This window comes from Carassius auratus, chromosome 42 (assembly GCF_003368295.1).
Source record: "Carassius auratus strain Wakin chromosome 42, ASM336829v1, whole genome shotgun sequence".
In the NCBI taxonomy this organism is placed as follows: domain Eukaryota; kingdom Metazoa; phylum Chordata; class Actinopteri; order Cypriniformes; family Cyprinidae; genus Carassius; species Carassius auratus.
In genome coordinates, this window is record NC_039284.1 from 5,354,148 (window position 1) to 5,371,974 (window position 17,827).

Genomic DNA, 17,827 nt, shown 5'->3' on the forward strand with positions numbered 1-17,827 from the left:
CCTCTAAGTTCAAACAAACCAATATCCCGGAGTAATTCATGTACTCAAACAGTAGACTGACTGAACTGCTGTGAAGAGAGAACTGAAGATGAACACCGATCCGAGCCAGATAATGAACAAAAGACTGACTCGTTCACGAATCAAGAACCGTTTATGTCGGACTTGTCCGATTTGAAAAATTCTAACTGACCCACTACTTTGATGTTTTTCTTACCTTTCTGGACATGGACAGTATACCGTACACACAGCTTCAATGGAGGGACTGAGAGCTCTCGGACTAAATCTAAAATATCTTAAACTGTGTTCCGAAGATAAACGGAGGTCTTACGGGTTTGGAACGACATGAGGGTGAGTTATTAATGACATAATTTAGATTTTTGGGTGAACTAACCCTTTAAAGGGACAATTGGTCATTGGGACATTGTTGGTCGAGATCAATTGAAAGCATACTCGTGTTTGCTTATGTACTTCATCATGAAATTGATTCCCTGCTGCCAAACACCACTGCGCTCAAAGCTAAATGTGGAGAAAGAGAAAAAACTGAGAAGAAGCAAGAGGGAAGCTTATTGGATGAGCTGTTTGACAGGCACATACCAATCAATTCAATAAGTAATTTCAGCATGTACTACAAGCATTCAGGTTTTGCTGGGGTGGTGAAATATAGATTTCACTGCGATGATGGTTCATATTTGGACTGCTGCCATAAACTGTATTTGTAGTTATGAAGACATTCATCCATTTCAGACTTTGACACTTTATCTATCCACCTCTTTTTCTTTCTTTCTGTCTGTCCATCTGGCTGTTTCTTATCTTTATCACAGCGTGGTACACCATCCGATCAGATCAAATAGAAACTTGTTAGAGGTGTTAAAACCTAAATGAAAAAAATGGTTTGCGTGTCATCAATACACGGTGAGATTCAATATCAAACGACTCTTTAATCTGATAATCGATTTAGCCAAATCAGTTATAACCAATGCAAACAGAGAAATACGATTTGTTGTTTTTCTTGTTTATTGAAGGGATAGTTCACCCAAAATTCAGTTTGATTCAGTGTTTTGGGTGACTAACAAAAATACTTTAAAATAATTATAAAAAATGGTTTATATATATATATATATATATATATATATATATATATATATATATAAATTATTAATTGAAATAAAGCTAAAATAGTATAAAATATAAATATTGGATTGAATAATAATAATTAAAAAAATTCTGGGCAACTAACTGAAATAAAAATGTTGCAAAGGTAATTAAACTAAGGAAGCATAAATAAAAATGTAAAACCACATAACAAACTTACTGAAATAAAAACAAAAAGTTAAAACAAAAGCTCATTTAAAATATAACAAATATTAATAGTGTATAAATAATACTTTAACACTGGTTATATTATTTTGAAAAGAATGGCCAGGGTATTCTTCAAAAATGTCTGATTTTGCTTTCCACAAAACAACATGAGGATGAGTAAGTGATGGGAAGATTTTTGTTTCTGTGTGAACAAAAACTTAAAGTCTGTGTAAAATTGTTTGCCTCCTATGACTCATAAGTGTAGTCCCGTTTGAGTCCCTAAGATCCCGTATTCTTTCTCTGTCTGTTTAACTATCTGACTTAAGTCAGGAATGACTCACATCCTCTGGGGGAATTGTTTTGTTTTTTAGAGCCCACCTACATCACGATGGCGCCCCCTGCCTGCGGCTCACTGGACAACTGCACGTTGGTGGAAAAGAGCTGCCTGTACGGCTTTCGCCTGGACTCCAACGGCTGCAGGACGTGCAGCTGCAAGACACGTAAGTGAGCTGTGACGTCGCTGGAGAAGTGCTTCATCTTCTTCACCCCACACAGACGCTGTCAGGCGGTCTTTAGTGTCTCCAGACACTGACTGGCTTTAGCAGAGAAGTTTATGAGGATAAACACTGAAGGGCAGATGGATTAAGGGATTGTTTTATACTAAGATAGGCTGAGTGAATTTAAGGCTGACAAATGTCAAAGGAAACGGGTAATAATGCTTTAATTTTTTTTAATGATTTAAGGTTGAACCATAAGCTGGTCGTGGATCATAAACGTACTATTTTTAGATATACACTATTTGCCAAATGTTCAGACACCCTTTTGATTTGAAAGTATACATGTAAATATATACTTACATTTGTTTTTTTGCAAACATAAATTTTGTCTGTGTATGAATTTCTTCACAAAACATTTTTATTATTTGCACAGTAAGTATAATGCATAAGAAATATAATATAAATATACAAATATAGTATAATGTTATAATACACAAATATTACACATGTAATATACTGTAAAATAAATCTTTTTTACAGTTCACAATACAGTTTATTTTTTATTTTTTGCACTTCATTGCTTTGTAATTTAGGGTTTACATTGTTTTTTTTGTTTTTTTTTGTTTGTTTGTTTGTTTTTTTATAAAATATTTGTAAGTATTTATTGGTATATTATATTATATTGGTATGTAAGATAATATAATTGGCTGCTTCTCTTCTTAAACTTAAGTAAAATAAAATTTAAATAAATGTATATTAAACCTTTCAATTAAAAACATAACCTAAAACTGAATTTAATTCAATTTAATATGAAAGTTAAAAAATAAAAATGGATGACTTGAAGAAAGTGAAAGAAATACAGCATTTATTATATTATATTATATTATATTATATTATATTATATTATATTATATTATATTATATTATATTATATTGTTTCTTTATGTTTTGGTGTACATTGCATATATCTTGTTTTTGCCTCCCTGTCTTTGTGTTGATCTTAAAGCGTGTATATGAAGGTAATTAATGTCAAAAGCGGTAATTAATTAGTCTCTTCTGTTTTCTTGTAACCTTCAGAAGAAGAGTTGTGCAGTGGTCTAATTGCCAGCTGCACTCTGAAATGCCCTTTTGGCTTCCAGACTGACATCCACGGCTGTGATGTTTGCCAGTGTCGCCCACGTCACAAGAAGTGCAAAGCTGTGGCCTGTGCCAAGGACTGCCCATTCGGCTATATGTAAGAAAACAATAATCTGATTCACAGAGGTAACAATAACAAGAAGTGCAGTTTCTATTAAACGTTCATTGTTAGTGGTACAGTATGTGATCGAATCTCTAATGACTTCATGAAAACCCATAAAGCTCTTCCTGACATTGTTTCCTTGAGCCAGGCTGGTCTTGGGGGACAATAACACTAGTTTCACTTTAAGGCAATTTGGATTTAAGTTCAACTACATGACGTGTTAGTTTTTTTAGCTTTAAGGATTAGTAAAAGAAGGTCTTTTTTTCTCCCCCAGCTTTAGTAGTAATATAGTTCTGTAAAATTCCAGACCATTTTGTCCTTCTTTTTATATCATTCTTACCCCAATGATTTTCTATACTATCAGGAATGGCAGTAGTGATTAGTTGTCACAAACTGAAGCGAATCCCACGCTGTTCTGGAGAAATTGTGAATGACAAAATGATCCCCTGCGCTGTGCTTAGCTTGTTTGTGCCTGACTGCAAATTTAGAGCTGACAGCTAATTAGGGCCGGCTCAGATCAGTGCTTCTGATTGTGCCGCGTTAAGGATGAGCTGCAATAGTGAAGCTGAACGCCTAATCCACACAACACCATGTGTTGATGCAACTATGAATAAACACTGCTGCTCCACATCTGCAAAAAAAAAAAAAAAAACTGCTCCAATTACGCAGGCAGATCGCCGAGCCAATTTGTACAAACTTTTGAGGAGCTGTGCAGTCGACAGGTTAAAGAGACACCTTGTGACAAATGTGGAGAAAAGTGCAAGAAAGTACACACGACTACTTTCAGTGGCTGATGCCTAATTGTTGGTTGTTGTTTTTTTTTCCACTTTCTATTCATACAAGAGCACAGAGAGATGGGGAACAGGATTGGGAAGTTGAATTTGTTGCAAGCCAGATTTAAATCCAAAAAACCCATATGAGCTCCACCAGTCAACGTCTCAATGAGGTGTCGAGCGCTAAACACCAAGTTTTGGCTCCAACGATTATTTTGTCAGTAAACCTTTATTTGCGGAAGCCACATTTTGGTAAAATTATTAAGGATGTTGTTAAAAAGTTCTGTTGTAAGCAACATAGTTTAATGATTTGGTAATCCCAAAATAATCCAGCAAACATTTGACAAAGTTCAACAAAGTTTGCAACGGATTCTGGAAACAGTCCTGACAAGCTAGTTAATTTCTGCAACAATGTGTCATACTACGGTGGTTAACAGCTAGTGACGGTGTGGTGAAACACACTCAAGGTCCAACACAAGTTACCATCATGAAGTCATTTGTCTATCACACTGAAAACAAAACGCTCTGCAATATAAAACTATCACATCTGTGGAATAAGATTTGGAACCAATCCGATTTCACTGTAGGCCGAGCTATCCATCAATTGATTTTTAATTACAGTAAAACTGATTTTAAGGGTAGCACAACCAATTCCCCTTCAGATCAAATATGGGCAGGGGTGTACATACATTTTTCACACTGCAGATAGTGTGACTCATTAAATATAATTATAAAAATAAAACAATAATAGGGAAGATAGTATTATTGCACTTTATTTCACATTTTTTTTATAAAATAATAACAATATTAAAAACAGTGACAATGCTATTATATTTTTAAAATTATTGCAATTATTTTATGGAAAACTTGAAAATACAATGCTAATATTTACATTTTCTATTTTTCTCTTTATTTTTATATAAATTTCCATCATTTTCAAACCTAAAATATGCAAGCTTTTATTTTGGCGGGTTGCCAACAAGTCAGTATATGCATATGTCTGTTTTAGCTCTGCCAAGTGAAGCGCAGATTTATGCTTTCAGCTAGAATGGATGTTTTATACAATATTACAGTTAGTCGATCGAAGTGGTGATTGTACATTAACAGCTGTCAACCATGTCAGTGTGCAACTGAGCAGTCTGAACTTATTTTGGTCACACATGCCCACCTGCGCACCAATTATGTGCACTCCCGAGTATAGGTCTCTGCAATACGCTAGAGGTTGTTTCCCAGTCTGTGGGCGTATTTGAACTGCTTTACCCAATTTGCTCCATCCCACTGGGTGCTAGATTTCGGGGTGGGGTTACGAGTGGACCTTCTTGATTTTATCCAGCTGGATTAAGCAGTTGATACATGTGCACTTATTGGGGAATGCCCTTTTTGTCCTGCAGAGTTTCCCTTCTCCTTCAGGCTCAAGTTGTGATTTAGTAGGCGTAAATATTCTGGACATGTGCTGTGCCACAAATGGGAATTGTAGGTTCGAATTTGGGTCACGACCCAAACCCGTTCCCCCTCATCTGCCCCATGATTGCCTCCTAATACTGTCTCTGTATTTAAAAAGTGGAGAAACAACTCCCAAAATGTAAAAGGAAAACTTTGTAATTAGGTGTACTGTTCCTTTAAAATATTATAAAGACTGTAATGACAAGTGCAGAGCATGAGGCAGCAGCTTGCCTGGTCTTGCATCTCTATAGTGTCCTATCTGAGACCCATTCCCTAAGGTGGAATTGAATAAAGAGGAGTCTTTTTTTATCAGACTTTCGGACCCTGGCCCATCATTGTCTCTTCCCACCTCAATTCTGCTGTCATAAATGAGCACACAAGTGCAAATGCTTGCATCTGAGATTTTAATTTTAGATATCAATTTATGCCCTCTCAAAGTTATGGCCAAGGATCAAGCTTGTGGCTTGAATAATGCATGCAGCTTAGCGCAGACTTCCTCCTCTTGCACAAAGAATATTGATATTCCCTACTGCTGACATCATAGCTGATAGCTTCTTATCACCAAACCAAATATGCACTGCACATGGCTGCTTCTCAGGACTATTATTCATCCGATAATAGTGGGAAGAGGGATGAGGGATGGGAAGAAGCATGTGTGTGTGTGTGTGTATGAGATGGGCAGTTGGTGGTTTAGGCCACTGTGCCCTGGATGAGTTTGTTCTCCAAGGAAGGTGCCTTAGCCATCAGGGAGCATTTTGATTGGTCGTTTTGGTTAGTCGTCTTTAATGTGCCATCTGCTGACAGGACTCCAAGTAAGGTCAACAAAGACTCTTTCTTTCCTCTCTCTCTCCTTCTCGCTCTGTTCTGCTGTTAACAGATGACATTGGACCATGTCTTTGGCACCTGGTGTATAATGCCAAGCTTTGATGTGCCAATGATAGTGTGCTGAGAGTGTGCACTGACTCTGTATTAAGTCCATATGTCTTGAAGAGTTATTTTGAAAAGTGCACTCTTTTATATATATATATATATATATATATATATATATATATATATATATATATATATATGATAGGTCTAACTCAATCTGACCTAATGACATTATCACATGCCACAGCGGATTGGTTCTCTCCTATGTTGGTAGCCAATGAGCTCGCTGCTCAGCATTCAGATATATGACTAGTCCTTACCATAGCAGTTGCAGCTTGCTTCAGAAACCCTCCACCTTCCCCAGCTCCACCTGGATAGATCTGCTATGAGGTGATTCATGTACGCTATGGGGGTTATTTCATATATGTTATATTTGCAGCAGCAATATTTGTTACTTGCTCACAGCAGCCTGTTGTGAATGTATTGGCAGTAGCAAGTCTCTATAGCAGCAGCAGCAGCATAGCAAATCTATTCCACCAAGACCAAATACTCTACGAGAGTTTTCTTGACAGAAATATATTTATAATGTTTTTGTCTATGTTATTGTGCTGGCCAATGTTACACCCATTTGAACTTATTCTGACACCTAGTGCAATGGATCCAGCAGATGTGATAATCACAGTTAGGCATGATTTATTTATGTGAGTGAAAGTGTCCAGTAACCACATGTACAGGTGTACATGACTGATCATGTGATCTCCACATGGCAGCCTCCATGAGGCAACCCATTCCAAAATAAATAAGCCTTTTAGGGGCCATTTACACAGAACATGTTTTTTTTTTTTTAGTTTGACTATATTTTGATTTTAGATCTGTATTCTTTTTATTTTTTTATTTTTTTATTGCAATGTCATGCGCATGACGATGCATAAGACATGAGTGCAGAGGTCAAAGACATCCGTCTGTTTACATGATAATCAATGGAAAAGTAGCTAAGTGCAAAAATGTGTTCTGTGTGAATGGTAACTAATAGTACAGATATGTCTTGAGTCTTCATTTCTACATTGTTTGCACGTTCATCATTTATAAAAAAAAATATATATTTACTGAAAAAACTTACTGGAATATGTATGTATTTATGTATGTATGTCTCTTTTAAGATTTCTTGTTCTTTTTCCCATCTGGTTTTCTGTCATCAGTAAGAACAAGCATGGCTGTGACACCTGCCGTTGTAGGAAATGCCCTGAACTGCCATGTGACAGGTCCTGTCCAATGGGCTTCCAGCATGATGAGTTGGGCTGTCTGATTTGCCAGTGTAAAGGTAAGTCACTTTTTGTGTTGTATAGAGCTAGTGATTTTGTTTTATCTAGTTTAACTACAGCATGACTATTACATTTGGCATACATGTCTTTTTTTCAGCTTTATTTCAATTAACGAAAACAATTTTTACTTTTTTTTTTTTTTAATTTTTATTTAAAATTATAATTATTTATCACCGATTGGTGACTTTTTTCATATTACTGTTGTAATAACTTTATAAATACAATAATACGAACAAGGCTATGCGTTATTTTTTTATATAGATCATGGCTTGTTGCTTTAATACATAAGTGAAATCTGTTTTAGAGTCTTCGAAATAGACAGCTAACACAGATCAGATTTTTTTTTCCCCCCATTTAAAAAAATCTAAAATAAAAAAGAAATTTTTTTGTCATGGCCAGAGGTGATCTAGTGCTACATTGGCCCCATACAGCTGAATCAATATGCTGAGGTGTTATTCCTTTAATTTCCAAGTGTGAGCCATGTGCACACAGAGAACTGCTGGGCCTCCAATTCAAGAGACCAGGGTCTCCAGCATGACTCCCCCCCCCCCAACACACATATTTTCCATTCATTTTGATGAACACCTGTTGTATATACAAAAGCCAGGCCCAGTTACTCACAGCCCTCCATTATTTATACGATTCTTGTGTTCTAGTTTGATCTTCAATAATGAAGCTGGCATCGGTTCGTTTAATGTGACGAGAGAGCAAGGAAAAAGACTCTTTTTAATCTCCCTCGCGTTGAATTTTTGAAAGCGTGCATCCTCCACATATCATCCAAACAGGATTTTAATCAATCTGAAATGGTTCTGTGATATTGACTAGGGCCTGGCCGGACCCATGCTGCTGTTATGGGGAGGCAGTGACAGATGATGCTCTTGGCAGATAGAACGAGATTTGAGAATGTTTTGTGCTCTGGGGTTTGGGGTGCGCAAGGCATCACTTGCATATTTTGTCATTTCACGCTGTCTGTGGAGAAAATGTTTCACTGAAGAGGTCAAATGTCTGGAATATAAATCTAAATATGATTCAGGGAATCCTCTGGCTTTCACGTTTAGCTATTGATATGCCAAAAAAAATTAATTGGGACCAGACTATATAAACACACTTTTGTTCTGTGTCTTAAAAAACAGTCATTTCAGAGTCATTTCAAATTGTAGTCTGCTTTTATTACAAAGCAGTTAGTATCTTGTTTTGTTTGAAGAAACAGATTTTGCTTCTCATATTGCAATATTGCTTACCATACTAAAATGTCCTTAAAATCGGAACAATTGCTTTTTTTAAATCATTATGTATTAACTGCATGGATCCATAAGTATATAAAATACTATGACATAGGACAACTGGCAATTTTGTAAATGCATCAAGAAGAGAAAAGGAGTATGCAGTGTTAAATGGCTATTGAATTTCAACGGTTTCATGTTCTCAGCAGACAATAATAATTCTAAAACTGTTTATTTTCATTGCTAGTGAACAGATTTGGGGTTATAGTATCATGGTTTTCATTGTTGGCTGGTTCATTCAAAGTACACCGGTCTTAATACTGCCGCTATGAAGGCAGAAAGTCAGTTGATGTGTTGTTTTGTTCATTCATTTGTTTCTCTGTGCAGATCAGAGCTCATCGTCCGTGGCTCCAGCAGTGAAATTGGGCTCCTGCCTGTCTATGGACGGCCGCAGACACGAGAACGGGCAGAGCTGGCATGACGGATGCAGGGACTGTTACTGCCATGCCGGGAGAGAAATGTGTGCCCTTATTTCTTGCCCGGTTCCCCCCTGTGATAACCCCACCATCCGACCCGGCCACTGCTGCCCTACCTGTCCAGGTGAGCCAACACTGCAACATGCTTACATTACGATCTCCATCGATACTTCAAGATGGATTTTACATGTTAAAATATTTATGTCCCTCAGAAGAGTCCAGTTCCCATAAACCGGAGCTGAGTGAGGCGTCCGTGTGTTTGGCTCCGGGTGGAGAGTACTTTGTGGAGGGAGAGACGTGGAACATTGACTCCTGCACTCAGTGCACCTGCCACAGCGGCCGTGTGCTCTGTGAGACGGAGGTGTGCCCGCCCCTGCTCTGCCACAGTCCAATCAGAACGCAGGATTCCTGCTGCCCTCACTGTCCAGGTGCGCTGTCAACGAAAACCACTGTGTTTGAAAAGGATTGACAGGCCTACTCTAACTCACCAAAACTTTAGTTTAGAAGCTTCTTGTGAACATTTGGAGGTGATGGAGAAGTCAAAGTAGCTGTGATATTTGGATGTTGTACGAGCAGAGTCAAGGGACGCGCAAAAACATCATTTTTTGAAAGATTCATTATTGTAAGGGCTTTTAGAGCATAGAGGCGTGAGACACCTTTGACGGGAGAAAAGTGAACAAAATGTGAATGTGCGTAATGCATGTGTTTGGTGGAAATGATGAATACTGCATAGGCGCAGGAGTACATGATCAACAGTCTGAGCCGAAAGGATGACGGAGGAATAGAATGGATGCACATTTCAGAGATTTGTTTCAGCAACTCTGCTCTTTGAAATGTTCTCAATGCCGCTGAAATCATTTTCAGCTTTCTAAATGAAAGGGGGAAATGAAGGTTTGCTTTGAGATTGGATTTTTTGAGTTGCTATGAATATTCATGATTTGAGTCATTTGTGTTTTAGTCGAAGCATGCTGACATTTCTTTCTTTAGTTGCAAGAGAAACTGTTTCACTCCCATTATAATATGGAGCAAATACAGCCCCAGAGAAATATGGTGAACGTATAAATATTAGCACATTTCAGAGCTTGGATTCAAAGACGAAGTGTCACATGCTTAATTGGAGACTGTTAGAAATTTGTAGACTGTCAGTTTCATTTATGGCTTGTAAACTGGATGTCACTGAAGTCGACATCAAAACTGTTTACTTCCTTAATATGTTTCTGGTCTAATTGTGAATGACCTATAAGAATTCAAAGCAAAAAAAAAAAAAAAGTATTTATAATCATGCATCACAATAATAACTTCTAAAACTGCTTTCATGTTCTACAAATGTCATCTAAGCAGTGTTGTTGAATAAATCTAAATGTATTAATAATCTTTTTTTTTGCCAAGTGATTGCACAAATTAGATAAAAAAAAGAGAGATGTTGCATTGGCAACAAACTCAAATTATAAATAAATATAACTAAAACTGATATAAAAAAGTTTGTAAAAAGTACAAATTCAAATAAAATCTGAAAGCTAATTCATAATATTAATAAATACTAAAATAGTACATAAATAAAAATAATAATTAATAATAATAATAACACTGTTGGATAACATTATCAAAACAGACAAATTTCTATTTAACTATGATAAAAACTGAACTAAAAGACCATATTTTAGCAAAGTCCAGCTCCATTTTTGGTACAGAACACCGACTTCATAGCCAATTCCTAAAGAACAAAATAAAGTTCTAGTTCAGGATATTTCACATTATTTTTAAGGACTGCACAGTAAATAAATCTCTCCCTTCAGATGATCCAGTCACCCCTCAGGCGCCCAGTAACGAGAGCATGCCCAGCTACTGCAGGAATGAGGATGGTGATATCTTCTTGGCTGCTGAGTCCTGGAAGCCCAATGTCTGCTCCAGCTGTGTGTGTCTAGATGGAGCCATCAGCTGCTTCTCTGAGTCCTGCCCACCGGTCACCTGCGTCCGGCCCATGCTCAGGAAGGGCCAGTGCTGCCCATACTGTCTAGGTATGTAAATCTGTGCACAGTTCAAACAGCCAAGTTTAGTTGCCTTCTGATCATATGTGTGTGTTAATAACACAACTGTGACTGAGATGTTTCTCCCACCTTTTCACCAGATGCCACGCCGAGGGCCGTGTGTCATTTCAATGGGAAGACTTACATGGACGAGGAGCGATGGGACATTGACAGCTGCACTCACTGCTACTGCCTACAAGGCCAGACCCTCTGCTCGACTGTCAGCTGTCCCATCTTACCCTGCCATCAGCCGGTCACCGTGGAGGGCAGCTGCTGCCCCATGTGTCCAGGTCTGTGGGTTCAGATAGAGATTAGATCAGAGTGAACAGAATGAGGGACAGTAAATGTGCATGGTAAATGCATCATACATATGCTATACAGAGCCTCCCAGAAGCAGTTTCATTACATGGATAAAATATTTAGCCAAGTGGCATCACAAACAACGCACAACCTTTCTCAGAACAAGCGTCAATTTTCGTTTGCTAGCAAATGTGTTTTAGAGAAATATTTAGCTTTTTGTGACATTTTACAATTTGTCTTTCTTTAAAAGAAATCCAAATACTTTTCGGATCTTTTATTGTGTTGGGAAGCAGTTTTAAGCGGACACTGAACTTTAAATGTCCAAATGAGCTTAATAATAATAATAATAATAATAATAAAATATAAATATAACATGAAAAACTTAAATGAAAATGAGAAATGTCGCCTTGACAAGCAACTGAAATAAGTACTAGAATTAATAAAAAAATACATTTAAACCTTAATGGAAATAAAACAAATTACTAAAACCTGAAAATAAAAAATAAAAGCTCATTTAAAATATAAATAAATACTATAATAGTATCTAAATAACACTAAAATACTGATGTCTTAATAATTAATTAGCATCATTAGTTAAATATTAGAATTTTTATGGTTGCACTTTAATTTACAGTACGTGTACTAACATTAACTAACATCTAAGAAAGTTCTGGTAATACAAGGTAACTACATGGTTTTGGGTTAGGTTCAGGGTTAGTACCTAGTTAATACATAGTTATTGTAATTACTATAATAAGTACATAGTATGTACATGGGGAACAGGACTGTAAAATAAAGTGCTACCATTATTATGAGATAATATATTTGTAATAATTAAAAATTTTACTATGCGTGTATTAAAATATATATAATTGTAATTATTAAAAACATTAGTTTATTATTTCATGTAAAAGTCAAAATTAAATAAGATGGGTTTGTTTTTGTAAAATGTAAAAAGAAAATAAAGCAGATAAACTACTTTGTCTGGCTCTAAAACAATTGTACTTCTCTGCTGATGTAATCAAGGCCCCGGGGGCGGGGAAAATAAGCTTAACCAATAAAAGCCCTTTCCACTAACCAGTTAACTCCTGATGGATAAAATCAAACTGTGTCCTATTGTTTCCCATTCAATATTCTGTTTAATTCTAATATACAGCACATTACTGGAGTTAAATTCTGCTTCATTTGGAAACTGGTTTGCATTTTTCCCTACATAAATTAAAGGGGATGGAAACGTAGCTACTTCACAGTGACTAGAATACATGGAAGTACCACTGATCCAAGTACCCTTCAGTTTTCCTTTTAGTAGTTCTGTCACACGTCTCTCTCTCTCTCTTTCACACTCTCTCTTAATCTTGTTGACTCTCTCTCTCTCTCTGTCTCATAAAGCAATGTTTACTTAGAACCTTCTCTCTAATTGAATGGGTCTTTCGTCTAAATACGGACTCGTTGAGATGAATCATTTAAAAGGATTGATTAAGTCGAAGCCGGACAGAGGCTAAATTGGCTCTCTTTGCAATTGGGAGATAATGTCATTGATCATGGTCCTCTTTATTGCTGTATCACTTGGCTCTGGATCAGTGAGGGGGTTGAGAGCGGTGTTGTGTGCACTCTGGGTAATCACTCACCCTTTGGTGCTTTCCCACTCAAAGACACAGCTCTGAAGATGAGCTTTTAATTAGCCTGCGGCCCGCAATTTCACGCTGACCTGAATCTTGTTTGTTCTGAGTGAGCACTTCTTAACTTTTTTTAATGTAGTTACGATTTGTATTATATGCTTTGGTGTGTGTTTTCCCGTAATACACTCTTATTCTCGCTTTGTTTCTTACTTTGTGTCCCCATGTCTCTGATGTTTAAATTACAGAGAGTTATGCTCCCACAAACGTGCCCATCGAGAAGACGGACCAACGAGGAGACAAGCTGAGACATCAACCAGCCTGGCCGACTCATAGCGAAAACGATATTATGCCACAGTTCAGAGGTTCGTACAAAAGTACGAGACGATATATACAGTAGACAGCAAGTCTTTGTGGTCTTCTCTTAGCTTGACACACAAAAAAGACACATCACCACCAGTGTAGTCTGATTCATAAACAAATTACTTTTATCAGCCGATTCTTTAAATGAAGTGGTCAAAAAGTCAAATTCCTAATGCCGTATGAATATGTATTGCATGCTTAGCGTTGCCACAAGGGGTGCAATAACGAGATTTAGCATAAGCTGTCTTCTTCTACAGTCAGTATTCTGGTTCAGGACAACTAAGCTGCATACGAAATTGCATACACTCTAGTAGGTACTACAGTTGGTTTGAAACTTACTTCACAACCATTCAGATAGTGTGAATATGGGTAGTATGAATGAAATCAGTGGTGTCGCTAAACTGCCATTCACAATTACTCTCCCATGGTCTCATGGGATAGTAAAGGATCTACTGAATGCACACTCCAGTGTCAATTCGAATACTATGAATTTGGACATACTTCTCTTTTCACATAATGTTTTTTGAATGCTATACTGTATACTATGGAAGTAGGCATATTCAGACACAGCAGTAATTAAGAGAATTATCTTGAAAAGTTCCTTAACCTAGTCAGGCTGTTTTAAGATAATAACTTGCAAACTTAAGCTTAAGTTAAGCTGTTAGCATGTCTATAGCTAACTATGATGTCTCCTGATTTATTTCCATTGAGTAATTTCATGTGCTTGGGGTACAGAGTTAGCAAGAAAATTCTGTAACTTCTGAAGTAATTTTAATCAAACTTCAGAGTTTCACAAAGCTGGCTTTTTGTTTCTTTTTGATTTTCTCTGTTAGCAATCTGTAATTTCTTGATTTTTCATGTTTTGCTTTTGTTACCACTGATGTGAGTGAGTGAGTGGGTGTCTGTCTGTCAAGACTCTGGCATTTGCCTTAGTTGCTGACATGGATGTCTGACATGACCTGCTTTTACAATCAAACCGTATTTGCATTTCATACAGCATGATTTTATTCTGAATTGTTCTACATCGCCCCAGTCAGTCGTTGCTTAATAAATCACTGCTGTCAAGTGCAAAATGTGACAACAGGTGTGTTGTGGGTTGTTCCAGGTGACTTCGGAAGTCTGCAGTTGCCTTACCTAGACGGCAAAGCACCACTACCCAGTGAGGATGCTGGTCTGCACTGGGCCTGGGTGGCACTGCCCATCCTCATGATGATGCTCACTATCGCCGCCCTGCTGTTGGTCAACCAGCATAAGCAGTGGATCCCTGTGCCTTGCTACCACACTCCCAATAAGGTGCCTGTCTATATGTCACAGATCACTGCATGGATACAATCTCATTTTGAATTATCGTACCAAATTACAGTACGATAACGCTTTGGTAAGTTTAGAATAGTTTTTGTCAACTTTATTTTAATTACCAAAAATGGTACTTAAAGTCCCCATGAAATCAAAATTAAATTTCTTCAGCTTTTTGTACTAATATGTTAGCCTTAAGGTTATGAATAAGCTGGTGTGTCGCATTTAAATTTAAGCATTCAAAACTTACAGTCTCACTTCTGCTAAAATGGATCACAGATTTTCATGACATGACATCACATCTTCTCACCGCACCTCACACACTCTGCTCTGGTCCAGATGCACAATACCACGGAGTGGATAACATCTGCGCATCAGTGCAGACCACAAAACTAATCGGACCTATTTGAATTCTACACAAAATGTCTTATTTTATAGCAATATAGATGTGATTGTGGCTGTCATACCCTGTCATATGCGGCTTTTCGGAGCTCAACGGCTCTAAACTGTCAGGCCAAGTTGTGGTATAAACGAACACTATTGGCTATTTAAAAAAGGGGCGGGGCTGCTTGATTTTACCTGCCCTGTCTTCCTGTCACAGTTAAAATGATGTCAACACATAGAATAACGCTGCTTGTTTCAAAGCATTTCAGGGGACCTTTAAGGCTAGAATACACTACACAACTTTTAATACAGGAACAGATTTTTAAAGCTCTTGGCATCATACTTTTGCTGAATTTGTTAATGGTTACAGAGAAACACTGATCTGCTTTCAAATCGGTCTGAACAAAACAAATTTGCACAGAAACATGCTCCTCATTGCCAGTAGACACGACAAATGAAAAAATGTCTGTGCCCTTGATACACTATGTGATTTTTTGATAAATCTGTCACCCAGCATTGATTCCAGCATTTAGCTGTATAAGTGTGAGAAAATTCTCTCCATTGTCCAAGACTCACTGTGTTTTTTTTTGTTTTGTTTTGTTGTTTTTTTTTGGTGGGGTGTTGTCCTGTATAGCCCACATGCCTCAATAACCAGCTGGTGTATGTGGACTGCCAGAAGGGGACGAAGGTCCAGGTGGACAGCTCCCAACGCATGCTCCGCATCGCAGACCCTGACTCAAGATACAGCGGTTACTACAGCATGCAGAAACACAACAACCTGCAAGCTGACAACTTCTACCAGACCGCGTGAGACACTGGAGAGAGAGACAGAGTGAGTGAACTGGAAAGAGAGAGACTGAGCCCGTGTTCAACTGCCAAACCTTTGCGGCACATGGACACCTACTAAAAAATTGTAGAGACGGACAAAACCACCAAACCATGTGGTCAGAGAAGAGACCCTGATACCGAACAACAATTATAATATTCACATAAGTCACTCGGAACAAATCGAAAAAATATATCACACGTCGACACCCGAAAGTCTCAGCAGGAGATGGAAGCCGTACCTATGTAACCGAACCATTACGGAGTGTGATTGTTAAATTGGAGAGGACTCTTCCAGAATATTTTTGTGAATCAGAGGTATGGTAGGTTGAGCATCTTTTGTGTGTAAGCATGAGATTTCGTGGATGTTCAGGCACAAGTTGAAGATAGTCGTGAAGTCAAATGCAAGTTTTTTGGGAGTAGTACAACTGGGGTGTTGTTTTGGTTTGTTTTCAACAATATTTTTTTCCTGCATTCCTAACTTTTTTCTGTTGGAAAAGAGAGAAATTATTTTAGGAGTGATAACTTTTGACACAAGTGCTTGTGTGAACACTTAATGCTGAACCAAAGCTCCTCTGTCTATGAAAACCAGACCAGGCGAGAGGCCACGAAAGGGACGTTCACTTCCCTGAGACGGAGGAGAAGCTGGACTCTGTATAAAGCACAGCAGAGAGAAGGGTAGAGGGAAAAAAGAGGGAAAATCAGATGTTGTTTTTGCAACAGATGCATTTTTGTAGAAGATGCTACTGTAAGATTGTGATTTCCCCAGTTGCTGTGGGTGAGTTTGTCCTTTTTTGTTTTGTTTGTTCTCTTTAAAAGACAAAAGGAGGAAAACAGAGTAAGCTGCCCTGTGGATATGAGCTCTTCCTGTTAATGGATGTGTGGGGTCTATATGTTGTATTTCTGCTTACATGTACAAGCATTTTCCCATTTAATCATACAAACACCATTTGCTTTTTCTCCCACAACTAAGGGCAGATTGACACTCCTAGCAAATCTATATTTTCCTGAAATGAATCAGAAGATTGTAAAATGAGAAGCAGGAACATAGTGATAGTGGATTGGATTTGAGGCTATGCTTTACAAGTGCTGCTTTTTTTGCTTTGATTCTTTTAAACCTCATTTTGTAGGGATGAAAACCAGTATTGTTTGCGTCTTTAAGAAACGTTTACCAAGAAAACAGAATCAAAGGGCCTTATTGCTGAAATCCGAGCAGAATGGATTTTTGTGTAAATCGCTCCAAAAAAAAAAAAAATGATTCCCATGTTTAAAAAATGTTGTAATGTTCATGTACATTTCTAACTGGGGTGTAAGAGTACACATATTCACACCAACAAAAAAAAAACGTTGCTTCAGGACACATTTCAACAACTGCATGTGTGTGTGGAACGCATAACTTATAGAAATCGTAAGGGATATCAATATATTTTCAAATGATATATAGGAGATTTTGGACAGTACCGTTTATATCGATTTACTTTGTTGTGAACACATTTGAAAATTTACACAGAACAAAAAGTGAGCTGCAGCGGGGGGGGGGGGGGGGGGGGGGGTTCCTAAACATGAGACATGCTTTATATATTAAGAGTTTCAAACTAATTATGCAGTTTTCCCTCTTTTCAGATGTGTGATTCCTAATGCACTTAAGATGTGTTTTCATCAGCACATGGAAACTTAGTTTTATATTTATGTGTTAAAGTTAAAAAGTCATGTCAGTGTTTCCATTTTGCAAGAAGGCTCGCCCTGACAGCCAATAAGTATCCATCAGACTTCAAGGGATAGTTCACCCAAAAATTTAAATTTGATGTTTATCTGCTTAAAGATGTAGGTGACTTTGTTTCTTCAGTAGGACACAAACAGAGATTTTTAACTG

General features: G+C 37.5%; 1 protein-coding gene across 1 annotated transcript in view; it reads left to right on the plus strand.

Annotated features, from left to right (window-relative positions):
* LOC113060464 (cysteine-rich motor neuron 1 protein-like) overlaps positions 1-17,239 on the plus strand; it is a 100,227-nt gene extending 82,988 nt beyond the window's left edge. The window contains exons 8-17 of the mRNA XM_026229391.1: positions 1,671-1,799; positions 2,874-3,030; positions 7,322-7,443; positions 9,055-9,267; positions 9,356-9,571; positions 10,940-11,161; positions 11,272-11,460; positions 13,335-13,451; positions 14,555-14,742; positions 15,764-17,239. Of these exons, the coding sequence (XP_026085176.1) occupies positions 1,671-1,799; positions 2,874-3,030; positions 7,322-7,443; positions 9,055-9,267; positions 9,356-9,571; positions 10,940-11,161; positions 11,272-11,460; positions 13,335-13,451; positions 14,555-14,742; positions 15,764-15,940 (1,730 nt within the window). The 3' untranslated portion in view covers positions 15,941-17,239. The remainder of the gene's footprint in view (positions 1-1,670; positions 1,800-2,873; positions 3,031-7,321; positions 7,444-9,054; positions 9,268-9,355; positions 9,572-10,939; positions 11,162-11,271; positions 11,461-13,334; positions 13,452-14,554; positions 14,743-15,763) is intronic.
* The last annotated feature ends 588 nt before the right edge of the window (positions 17,240-17,827 follow it).